Source organism: Delphinus delphis, chromosome 9 (genome assembly GCF_949987515.2).
Source record: "Delphinus delphis chromosome 9, mDelDel1.2, whole genome shotgun sequence".
NCBI lineage: Eukaryota > Metazoa > Chordata > Mammalia > Artiodactyla > Delphinidae > Delphinus > Delphinus delphis.
The window spans coordinates 89,371,529-89,385,133 of NC_082691.1; the positions used below are offsets into that span (position 1 = coordinate 89,371,529).

Consider the following 13,605-nt stretch of genomic DNA (forward strand, 5'->3'; position numbering starts at 1 on the left):
CCAGAGTTCAACAGAATTGTCTAGTTGGGAAATAAGCCTGACAAACACAGACAAAGGACAACATCCCTAGTTGATGCGATCCAAAAAATCATCCTTGGAGCCAATCAATCAATCTTTCAAGCATCTGTTACCTGCAGAGAGCCCAGAAGTTGAAGACCTGAGTACCAGACTTAGAAGATTTCTACTCAGATGTTTCTGGAGTTTAATAACAGTGATCCAGTGGGAAATTTAAAGTTAGCAGTCACAAGTTCATTCAGCAGATACTGAGCACCAAATACACTGTCATCTGCTAAATGTGGATTGAATTAACGGAATCTAATTTCCCAAGAACTTCTGAAATTTTTTCTCTTTTCCTCCTTTATTATTTACTAATAATCTTTGGCAGAAAGAGTGAACAGTATCATCTTAACTGAGTTTAATGCCTGAGGTCAACTTAAGTTCATGCTCTTGAACTATTTCTTACTTTAAATGATTGCTTGTTATCAGTATATCCCTAAAAAAAATTAGAGTATTTTAGTTAACTTTATTTCCTACCAGGACACTTTCAATAATTCATTTTGCAGACTTTAAGCAAAAACAAATAATTATAGATTACTGTGATTAGAATTTATAGATCACATTCATAAGGACACTGGCCTGGTGATTTTCTATGAGATAAATATAATAGTTTATTATGGTTCATAGCATTATTTCAATCAAAGGAAGAGGGCTAAAAAATGACATCAAGAGTTCGTTGAGTGGGCTTCCCTGGTGGCGCAGTGGTTGAGGGTCTGCCTGCCGATGAAGGGGACACGGGTTCGTGCCCCGGTCCGGGAGGATCCCGCATGCTGCGGAGCGGCTGGGCCCGTGAGCCATGGCCGCTGAGCCTGTGCTCCGCAACGGGAGGGGGCCACGGCAGTGGGAGGCCCGCGTACCGCAGGAAAAAAAAAAAAAAAAGAGTTCATTGAATCAAGTCTTATTACAAGTGAATTTTTTTCAGCCTAATTTCACCCCTTGTCTCTCCAAATTCTTTATAATGATTATATAATATTGCTACTTTTAACTTTGTGTAATTTTTTCTAGAATATTTCCTTTGCTCTCTCCCTTTAACAATCAAGTTTTGATTTTTACAGTTTCCTCCCATTTTTATCCTGATTATGTCATTTTTTTTTTTTGCTGCCATTCAATTTTATCTAAAAAGGATTTTAGCTTTTAACTATTTCATAGTCTACTTTTTATCATGAGTTGGTATGCATTACATCTTGGCAAAATGTTTTCAGTTCTTTTCTCAGGCCCTTTTGGGAAATTCTTTCTAATATCCACATAGCACAGATGCAGAAACAAAAGCTGGGAATCATTTAAAATGTTTTCACAATCACATAATGATTTGTAGACTACTCAAGATTAGCAGTCATAATTCTGCGGTGTTTTGTGTCTCTTTTAATCCAACTGGGTCATATTGGCAAGTATCTCCTCTCAAGGTAGACAGCAATGTCATGTGTATGATCTTTCTTACTCTGAACTTTTTTACAAGCTACAAGAAAATACTTTTTCAACTTTTCTATATAAACATAGTTTTGTAATTGCTTATACCTTTTCATACAGTTTTATATAGTTTCACTCATTTCACGCTTATCTTGCTACATCTTTATTCTTCTCATTAAGTGAGATTATAAGCATATATTTTTGTCCCTTTCTCATCATAAATAAGTTCTATATGAAGTAAAAAATTTTTTAAACTCCCTTTAATGCCAAAATACAATATTAATACTTTCTTCTATCATTGTTGTAGAAGAAAAGTAGTGTTGCGAAAGACAGTAAAAGGCTCTGATTTAAAAGATTATTTTTGTCCATTCTAAATCTATGAGGATAAAATGAGAAATGTTGAAAATTACGATAAATCATATAAAATATACGTCATTTGCATGTTTATAATATAGTACTGCCTTCCTTCTGGTTCTGTGTTCCATTAGGTTTGTGAAAAAGGAAATTTAGTTCAAAGACACAAGAATCAAATTCTGATGTGACAGGGAATGTTCTGCTTTTACCCTCTGACAAACAATTAATTCATTTCCTCAACAAACACTTTTTTGTGCTACAGCTTTGAGGTTATCACCGTGCTTTGTGCTAGGGATGTTAAGACTATACTTTACCATTTCTTATTCCCAGGAACTCATCTTTTAATAGGAGGAGACAAACAAGTTAAGCGCGGTGTTACAGGTGCAATGCCTATAGTCTGCACGGGGTAAGGGAGCACAGAGAAGGGAGTGGTCAGTTAGACTGGAGGGTTGGATTGAGTGGTCCCTGTACTTGAGAGATATCGCCGATTTGAAAGATTTTTCCCAAAACAGAATATAGGGATTTTATGTTTTAAAAAACATCTTGGTCCTTTTGTGATGAGCCAGGAGAGAAATTAAATTTTGGATTATTCATTTGCTTCTGTAGGAATCTGCTAAGTCTAACATAAATCTCTGAATCTCTAACATTTCTGGTATATTTTTTTCTTAATTTTTATCTCATTATCTTTACTTGAGGTCCTTTGAAATATATTCATAAAATTTAAACAATATTTTAATTTTGTCTAAAATACTTCTTTAATTTTATGTGTGTATATATTAATTTTTATACATTTATACCACACTTATTTTCAAAGAGAATTTCAGGTAACTTAATTAAAAGTATATATACAAGTACATAAATCCACTTAGTTTATGATACAGCAGGCTAATTAAAAATAGAAATGGAAGTAAGAACCACACCTAGGAAACGAGAGAATTTTATTATAATTAAGATGGTTACTTCATTGAACTTTAAATTATTCTTTCTCATAGTGATCAGCCAAGCAAATCAGTCACTTTTTATATGTAACTTTTATATATTCTTCTGTTAAATTTAATGTCAGAAATTAAAGAACACATTTTAGAATCCTTATTTTAGACTTTTTTCTATATATGTGTATAGAAATTGTGTATAGAAATTAATTAATGTTAATTAATCACAGGTTATTAATTAATCTTCAGGGTTTTTGGCAACCTATGTTTTCATTTAAAAGTACAGGATATTATTAACTTCTTTACATGTTAGTAAATGGTGGCAAAGTATTCCATTGTATTAGTGAACCTTTATTTAGCCACCCCCATTGTTAAACATTTTTTTCTGTTGTAAACAACAATGAAGATGTTTAACTCCCTATTTGTGTATATTCTTAATTATTTATTTATAATAGATTCCTAAAAAGGAACTGCTGACCCAAAGAGTATGAACATTTTTTAGACCTTACTATAAATAGCAAAAATGCAACAAAAATCATATAAGATTTGAGAACTGTTTGTATTAATTTCATTGAGCTAAACTACTATTTACATATTATCTGCTAGCATTTTTCATTTAGAAAAAGATAAAAATATGAAATGTAAAAGAGTCAATGAACTATTTTCATGCTTACACTAATGAACTTTTACCATCTTTTCTAGATACAAGGCCAGATATATCAGATGACTGTACATTTGATTATTTCAGAAGACAGTTCCCTAATCAAGGTTTGTGAATAAGATGGGAATATAGACAGTAATGTGTGGTCACCTATCATCTGAATGTAAGCTATTTAATATGTATCTGGTCAAGATTTACACATAAGAAACTAGAAGATTATCTTCAAATCGGACAGCCAAAGAACAATTCACCTTCCCAGAAATTCTGAATCTCAAATTTTTATTTTTCTCTCTAACTCTAGAAATATAAAAGACAGTAGAACTTCCTTATATGTCAACTTGATGTCTTGTAATTTTACCGAGTCGAAAAAAAAATATTTTGAAAAATATTATTTTCAAAAAAATATTATTCATCTCATTGTCTAATCTTTTCATTCCCATCTCATTGAATCTCAAAGCAGAGAGAAACCCTGAGAGCACCCTACTCTCACCTCCTACTGATGACAGGACCCAGGCGCATCCAACTTTTGATTGACTACACTTGGTGACAAGTAGTTTACCAAATTGTAGTCACTTCATTCCATTGTTAGAGAGCAATGTTCTTTTTATGTTGAGTTAAAAACATATGTCCCTGTAAATTTAATTCACCTCTTTAATAATACAAAGCAAAAAAGAATGAAAAGACCTTAAAGGTAAACATTTCTCATTTTCCCTAATTCTCCTTGAAATAATAAGAACAAATATAATGCCTCTTCCACATGACAGACCATAAATATTTTTTTAAAGCTATCATTTCCCTGACACTTTCCTTCCATTTCTTTCAGCCATCCATAATATGATTCCCTTTACTATTATATTTTACTGTTTTCTATCACTATTCAAGCTTGAATGAAACTGAACACAGTATTGCAGATGTCATCTAACTAGGACAGCCATTCCTTGGTATCTGTGGGGGACTGGTTCCAGGAACCCCACGGATAGCAAAATCTGAGGATGCTCAAGTCCCTTATATAAAATGGCGCAGTATTTGCATATAACCTATGCATATCCTTCAGTATCGCTAGATTACTTATAATACCTGTACAATGTAAATGCTATGTAAATAGTTGCCAGGGCACAGAAAATTCAAGATTTGCTTTTTGGAACTTCTTGGAATTTTTTTCCTACTATTTTTGATCCACAGTTGGTTGAATCCACAGATGCAGAACCCATTGATATGGAAGCCTGACTGTATACAATAAATTATCATTCTCATTTGCTTCTTTCTAGATACCAGATTTCCATTAATGCAGTCTAAGATTACATGTTTTTTTGAAAATTATCCTAGAATATTGACATATGGGATTTACAAATACTCAAACCTATAAAGTTTTATTTTCATAGTGCCACTGCTAACTTACGTCTCCTCCATTCTCTACTTCTTCAATTTTGGTTTGATATCTTGGTCCAGTGTACTGAGCCTTAAATTTATTCTTGTTAAACTAAGTCTTCTTAGATTCAGCCTTTCATGAACTTGATCTTGATTATGTCATATTGTTGTACTATATACACGTGTATATACCTTATACATATATACAATATATAAATACATATCCTATATCTGACCTCTTGTCAAAGCTTCAGCTTCTTTATCTGTTTATGTCTTCACTTAAATGTCCCTTATAGCCAAATTCAAATTCATCTAATCCCACATTGAATGCTGTTCCTTCTGTATTCACTGTAACTTTGGTAGCAGTACTATCTACATAACTACCCAAGCTAGAAACCTAATAGTTATCTTTTTTCTTCTTTCACTTCCACCATTCATATCTAGATAGCCACTGAATCCAACTGATTTTACCACGTAATCCCTTTTGTCTCCACCTTAACTACCATCATTCTTTTCAGTGCTTATTTATCAGAAGCACTTTAGATTTCTAAGTGGTCTCCTTGCCACCAATATTGTCATCCTAATTCCACCTCTCATACTACCATAAAAGCAATCTATCAAAAACAGAAATCTGATTAATGCCACTACCTGAAGCCTTTCAGTAATTCCCAGTTTTCTAAAGTAATTCCCAGTTTTCTAACAGTGGTTGAAGTTGGCACGGTCCTGAGACTTCAATTTGTTCTAGGCTTTCTCTTTTCAATTTTTTTTCAACTTTTAATTTTTAAATAATTCAAGAATAGTACAAAGAGCTATATCTATCTACCTACCTAGCTATATTTTCCCCCCAATCCATTTTTTGTAGACATAATGCTCCTTTATTCCTAAAGGGCTTCAGCATATATTTTCCAAGAACAAGAACATTCTCTTACATTAAAATAAGTAAATTCAACTTTGATACAATACTACTTTGTATCATACTGTAGTGAAATTTTGCCAAATGTACCAATGATGTCCTTTAGGGCACAACTTCTCCCTGATTGAGGCTCATGGATTGCATTTAATTGCCATATCCCTTTATTCTCTTTTAATTTGGAACATCTGCTCAGCCCTTCTTTGTCATTCACAGCACTGGCACTGTGAAGATTATGGGCCAGCAGTCTTATAGAATGTCTGGTTTTAAAATTTTAGAATTATCTGGGGAGTTTATGATAATCCCAGCTTTGAATTCTGGGTTGGCCTTTGCTGTCAACCCCCAAATCTGCATTTTTAATAAGGTACCATAGATAATTCTGATGTTGATGATCTGCTCTTTTCGACTCACCACATTGGGAACTATAGTGAGAGTCGGTGGGAGGCCAAGCATTTGGGACCTAGCCCATCCAACCCTTATTCATCCTGAGTAGCTTTCATGTACAATTTTTCTTCCAATACTGGTCTGTTACTTTAAAAACAAAAAAAAAAATTTTTTGACAACCACTTGCTGCATCAGAGAAACCAATTCCCTAACAAGACCTACAAGACTTCCAGTGAACTGGCCCCTGACTGCCTCTCCAGTTTTACCTCTTGCCATTCTCTGCCTTTTCCTTTACACTGCAGCAATGATGATCCTCTTGTGGCCTCAAAATACATCCGTCTTCTCACCTCCTTGCCTTTGCTCATTCTGTCTTCTCTGCCTGAAACATAATTCTCCCTCTTCAACTAGATAAGCTACTTCATCATTTAAGGAGTAGGTATCAAAGTGTAATAAGACTCATATACAGTTTATTATTACAATAAGAGTGAGATAGACTGAGTGATAATGATATGCACAAATTGCTCTGGTTGCTCAGAGAAGGGCATGTAATCCAGCCTGGAAATCTCAGGGAATGTTTTCCTGAAGGAACTGATCCTTAAATTATGATCATGATTATGATGGAGTCTTAAGTGATAAGTTAGGCAGTTAGCAGCAAGCGTAGAGTCACTTCCTTGAATTCTTAAAAGATTAATGTCAATGGTTTTGTGATCTTATTTATATGAAAATTCTTTCCTTACTTGAGATGAACTATGTCTGGGACTGAAGATAAGGCATTCAGAGCCTTTTGACTCCTGACGTCTCTCACCAATATTTATTCTCCCCTGTCTAAACAGAAGAAAACTCTATTCAATAGAAAAGACAGGTGCAACAGAGGAGCTGAGGGATTCTGCTCTTTGTCATCCATCAGTATTTTAAAATAATCCCAGCAGAACAAATCTAAACATTATTTGATATATTTTCATTCTGAATATAGCTAAGTAAAATTTACTTCTTTTTCTCAATACTTCTTCATATCTGAGTTCATCTGGTATTTTAACCTTCCTGATACTATTCTCCTGTGGCTCAGTCACTCTCCTATAATCCTCCTTTGTTATATAATCTCCTTTCCATCTTTGTTCATGTTCTTTTAAAAATCTGATGTTTATCTGCTTTGCAGAGGTCTCAATATACTAGCTGATGCCTGTGCTAGATACTGGGCTACAATGGAAAAAAATATAGTCTGTTCTCAAGAAGCAGAGAGAGTGACAAGTAGACAGTAGAAACATAACGGGATAAATGCTATTTACTGTGCTGTGATATTATACAGGAGTTGTTTGGGGATAAGGGAGTATCAGAGAAAGTTTCTCAGAAAAGGTAACTGTTACGGTTCCAGGGCCCAAATAAATAAATACTATTTTTTCTTTACCAAGTTTTGAATCTATTAAAAATTAAGACAAAAGAGTAGGGCAAAATACTAGCAAACTGAATCCAGCAACATATAAAAAGGATTATACACAGTGACCAAGTAGGATTTATCCCAGAAATGCAAGGTTGGTTTAACATATAAAAATTATCCACCTCCAAGAGTAATGAAAGTAAAAACAAAAATAAACAAGTGGAACCTAATTAAGCTTAAAAGCTTTTGCACAGCAAAGGAAACCATAAACAAAACGAAAAGAAAACCCACAGAATGGGAGAAAATATCTGCAAACAAAGCGACCAACAGGGATTAATCTCCAAAATATACAAACAGCTCATGCAGCTCAATATTAAAAAAACAAACAACCCAATCCAAAAATGGGCATAAGATCTAAACAGACATTTCTCCAAAGAAGACATACAGATGGCCAAAAGGCAAATGAAAAGATACTCAACATCACTAATTATTAGAGAGATACAAATCAAAACTTACAATGAGGTATCACCTCACACCGGTTAGAATGGCCATCATCAAAAAAATCTATAAACAATAAATGCTGGAGAGGGTGTTGAGAAAAGGGAACCCTCCTATACACTGTTGGTGGGAATGTAAATTGGTACAGCCACTATGGAGAACAGTAGGGAGGTTCCTTAAAAAACTAAAAAAAGCTACCATATGATCCAGCAATTCCACTCCTGGGCATATATCCAGAGAAAACCATAATTTGAAAGGATACATGCACCACAATGTTCATTGCAGCACTACTTACAATAGCCAGGACATGGAAGCAACCTAAATGTCCATCAGCAGAGGAATGGAAAAAGAAGATGTGGTACATATATGCAATGGAATATTACTGAGCCATTAAAAAGAATGAAATCATGCCATTTGCAGCAACAAAGATGGACCTAGAGATTGTCATACTGAGTGAATAAGTCAGACAGAGAAAGACAAATATCATGATATCACTTATACATGGAATCTTAAAAAATGGTACAAATGAACCTATTTACAAAACGGAAATAGGGTCACAGATGTAGAAAACAATCTTATGGTTACAAAGGGGGAAAGGTGGAGGAGGGGTAAATCGGGAGATTGGGATTGACATACACACACTACTATATATAAAATAGATAACCAACAAGGACCTATTGTATACCACAGGGAACTCTATTCAGTACTCTGTAATGACCTATATGAGAATAGAATCTATAAAAAGAGTGGATATATGCATAACTGATTCACTTTTGCTGTACAGCAGAAACTAACACAACATTGTAAATCAACTATACTCCAATAAAAATTAATTTAAAAAGAAATAAAATTAAACAACGTAATACACATTAATTGAAAAAAGAACAAAATGCACATGATCTTCTCAGTACATGCAGGAATAATGTTTGGCAAAATCCAACATCCTTTCATGATTTAAAAAAAAATATGCAACAAAGTAGGAGTAGATGGATGTTCCTCAACCTGATAAAGGCTATCTATAAAAATCCCACAGCTAGGGCTTCCCTGGTGGCACAGTGGTTGAGAATCTGCCTGCCAATGCAGGGGACACGGGTTCGAGCCCTGGTCTGGGAAGATCCCACATGCCGCGGAGAGACTGGGCCCGTGAGCCACAACTACTGAGCCTGTGCGTCTGGAGCCTGTGCTCCGCAACAAGAGAGGCCACGACAGTGAGAGGCCCGCGCACCGCGATGAAGAGTGGCCCCCGCTCGCCGCAACTAGAGAAAGCCCTTGCACAGAAATGAAGACCCAACACAGCCAAAAGTAAATAAATAAATAAATTTAAAAAAAAAATCCCACAGCTAATATCATAGTTGATGGTACAAGACAATGCTTTCCCCCTAAGATCAGGACCAAGACAATGGAGGTTTAGGCAGGGCAGTTTGGAAAGAAGAATAAATACAATGCATCCAGACTGGAAAGAAGTAAAATTACCTCTATTTGCAGAACACATGATCTTGTATGTAGAAAATCCTAAGGAACATACATATATACACACACACAACCTACCAGAGCTAATAATCAGTTCAGCAAGGTTGCAAGATAGAAAATCAACATGCAAAACTCAGTTGTAATGGGTAAATTGTATGGTATGTGAATTAGATCTCAATAAATCTGTTGTAAAAATCAATTGTATTTCTATATACTAGCAATGAACATTCTGAAAATGAAATTAAGAAAATTCCATTTACAAAGCATCAGAAAGAATAAAATACTTAGAAATAAATTTAACAAAAATAGTGTAATACTTGCATGCTGAAAAGCACAAAACACTGTTGAAATATATTAAAGAAGTTTTAAATAAATGGAAAGATTCCCCCACATTCAGGAATCAGAAGACTTGTTGAGATGGCAATACTCACCAAATTGATACGCAGATTCAATGCAATCCTATCAAAATCTCTGCCGAAACAGAAATTACAAGCTAAACCTAAAATGCATAGGAAATGTAAAGGACGAGAATAACCAAGGCAATTTTGAAAAAGAACAAAGTTCAAAGAGTCATACTTTCCAATTTCAAAACTTACCACCAAGCTGCAGTAATCGTAACAGTGTGGTACTGGCATAATGGCAGATACAGAGATCAATGAAATAGAATTGAGAATACAGAAATGAACCCTTATATTTTTTGTCAATTAAGTTTCAACAAAGGTACCAAGACAATTCAATGAAGAAAATAAGAGCATTTACAACAAATGGTACTGAGACAACTAGATATTCACATGCAAAAGAATGAAGTTGGACTCATTCCTTACACCAATTCATTAATTCAAAATGGGTGACAGACCTAAATGTAAGACCTGAAACTACTCTTAGAAGAAAAGATAGACATATAATGTAAGCATAGTAAGGGGACTACTAGCTTTAAGCTCCAACATGTAAAGGGCCGGATTTGGAGAGTAGACCTTTGTTAGGGAGAACGTTCTGGATAGTTTGCAATGCTTACTCTTCCCCCCTCCAGCCACAGCCAGCCCCTTCTAGCCGCCTTGTCTCATTGAAAGGTAGGGGGAAGAAAAGCTAAGAAATGCCTATTAAGGTCACAGCCCAGGGACACAGACCCACTAAAAGACTAAGATTTAATAAGATTATAGGATGTTCCCTTTCCCCATACCTTACCACCACACCAACATGACTCCAGTATAAGAACAATGATTTACAGGTAAAAGAGCTGCAAGCCAGACATGTATTCTATCTGATAAGTGGTGCATAGGGAACCCCAAAGACAACAGGATAGACAAAAACAAGGCTATTATAGGAATTCCTATAATGTATACACACACACACACACACACACACACACACACAACACATACCTAGCACATCATATTCAAACTTCAGAAAACCAAAGACAAAGACAAAAATCTTTGAATTTATCTTTCTCTGTCTGACTTATTTCACCTAGCCTAATGCTCTCAAGGTCCTGTTGTCCCAAATGGCAGGATTTCCTTCTTTCTCATGGCTGAATAATATTCCATTGTGTGTGTGTATGTGTGCGGGTGTGTGTGTGTATATATACACACACACACATACACACACCGTAACTTCTTTATCCATTCGACCACTGACTGACCCTTATGTTGTTTCTGTGTCTTGGCTATTGTAAATAATGCTCCAATAAATGGACAGACACCTCTTCAAGATCTTTTTTTTTTTTTTTCATTTCTTTGGATATATCCCCAGAAGTGGAATTGCTGGATCGTAGTGTAGTTCTATTTTTAATTTTTTGAGCAACCTTCATAGACACATACAACTAGTTAAGGAGATAAATAACCAAAACAGAGCACAATGTACATTTAGAGAAAAGAATTTGGAATTGATCGTCATAAAGGAGATTGAATCTCACAAGTCCAGATGAGAGAAGCAAGAAGTACTTCTAAATCAATTGAAAGTTTTTTCACCTCTCAAAAAGACACCAATGCTCAGTCAAAAATAATAGCTGGTGGATTCGCTTGGGCATATGACATGAATGAACACTGATTATCAGATAATTCCCTTGACTGCTTGATGAAACTGAGTAAAATTACATTTCCTAACTCAGAGTTTGCCACTAAAATGCCCTGTGGGTTAACCAAAGGGGAAATTTTGATGACAGATATGTTGGACTCTTATAGTGTAAAGCTCATTTTGTCAGATCTTACCAACAATAATGTTTTCTACAGTTATCACATGATACATTGAATAAAAAAGAAAAAACATTTCCTCTGGCTATTAGGTACTTTACTTTGAAAAATGGGGTTTCAAAGAATCTTGATTTCTATGGAGATTTTAATGAAACCACAGAAAACATCAAACCAAATATTGTCAATATGTTGTCCAAAGACAAACTAGACTTTGCTCATCTATCTGCATGGTTGGCTGACAATGAAAATATAAAATGTATATTTTGGCAAATTTCATTCAGTCTATTAACTTCTTACCAAAGAAAAAGATCTGATCTCTTAAATGTCTTGCACACCTTGTACTTAAAAAAGAGTGTGGGGGCTTCCCTGGTGGCTCAGTGGTTGAGAGTCCACCTGCCGAGGAAGGGGACACGGGTTCGTGCCCCGGCCTGGGAAGACCCCACATGCCGCGGAGCGGCTGGGCCCGTGAGCCATGGCTGTTGAGCCTGCGCGTCCAGAGCCTGTGCTCCGCAACGGGAGAGGCCACAACAGTGAGAGGCCCACATACCGCAAAAAAAAAAAAAAAAAAAAAGAGTGTGATTTGCTATCCTGTGATAATGAGGCTTTCATAATGAAATGTTTTGGTCACGTTTTAGTTTCCTCAAAAAATGCAGAAGCACTTAATGAGATTTTCGACTTTACAGAAATGAAAGAGGCCAGTTTCCTTAGACCTGTGCCAATAAGGTGGCTATCATTGTTGCCAGCCATAGAAAAGACATTAAAATGTTAGTCTGCCATTAAATCACATTTTTTCAACATGTGGGACAAGAAGAATGGCTTTCTCTAATTTGCAAATAGTTTGAGATGGGAATAGAGGAAAGGGCTACAGTAAAACCATTTATATGCTGTTTCTCTAATTCTGTTTGATGATCTTTGAAGAGGTCATATGGAGCATAGAAAAGGATGAACTGCACCTCAGTTGTTTGACATTATATGTAGGTTATGACAGAAACTCATACAGTGAAAAAAAATGACATTTAGGAGGAAATAAGACTGACTCAGAAGTCAAAAATATGTCACCAGAAAGGGCAGCCAAGTTAAACAGCACTAAAAACTGTAATTTATTTGAAATCCACCTTCAGTTTAAGTTCGAATTACCTCTGTGCTTTAAAAACCTATTCTCTGAGAAAGAAAAGTTTACTTACAGTGATATCCAGTGTGCTTCAGAGTATCTAAAAACAGTGGACATTTTAGACATGGCAAACACTACATGATGAATTTAAGGATGCAAAGGGCCAAATGCCCTAAAGCCACCCTACTAAATTAAGCCTGTAGATATAAAGTGGATGGACATTTTTGTACAGCTGGAAACTAATTCCGTACAAGTCTAGAAACCTGCTATTAATAAGTACGGTCATATTCCATGATCAAATTCCCTTGTTGACAGGATATCTAACTTGCTGTCATTGCATTGGCCTGCCACCAGGGGTCAGCATAATGTGGGGCTTCATAAGAGCAGACCTCAGAGGCCTTGACTTTGAATGTATTCAGTTTTACCACTACATAAAAGAAAAGAAGGATATCCTGAAGGCTGCAGGCAGTTCAGAGAAGTATTACTGGAAGAGGACACACAAAGAGCAAAAATATCCTACTTTATCATGGGACATAAAGAAATGTCAGTTTTTATTAATTATAAGTAATGTCTGTTTACTTAGCCCCATTGTATTTACATTCAACTTTTTAAAGGTCTTATATTTATGTATCTTAAAAAGACATAATATGGCCTATAAAATGTAAATATCCTATAAAGAGTTAAAATCTGTATCAGAGGAAAAAACTATTTATAATGTTATATTATTCTCACACATACTATTTGTTTAATTGGTTCCACTATTAATAACTACTAATTGCCACTGTTAACTAGTCCTACTGTTTTTCTTAAATAATGGCATTTATGTAACAAAAAAGCAAATACAGAATAATATATAATTTTAAATAAATGCCTAATTTATATTTTATGT

The 13,605-nt window shown here is 35.1% G+C and overlaps 2 protein-coding genes across 9 annotated transcripts in view; one reads left to right on the forward strand and one right to left on the reverse strand.

The window, feature by feature from the left end:
- The window catches only part of AGBL3 (AGBL carboxypeptidase 3), a 91,558-nt gene that overhangs the window by 69,447 nt on the left and 8,506 nt on the right, over nucleotides 1-13,605 (forward strand). Inside the window, 1 exon segment of the mRNA XM_060020951.1 lies at nucleotides 3,453-3,518. Within this exon segment, the coding sequence (XP_059876934.1) occupies nucleotides 3,453-3,518 (66 nt within the window).
- The window catches only part of CYREN (cell cycle regulator of NHEJ), a 102,781-nt gene that overhangs the window by 37,088 nt on the left and 52,088 nt on the right, over nucleotides 1-13,605 (reverse strand). The window lies entirely within an intron of this gene.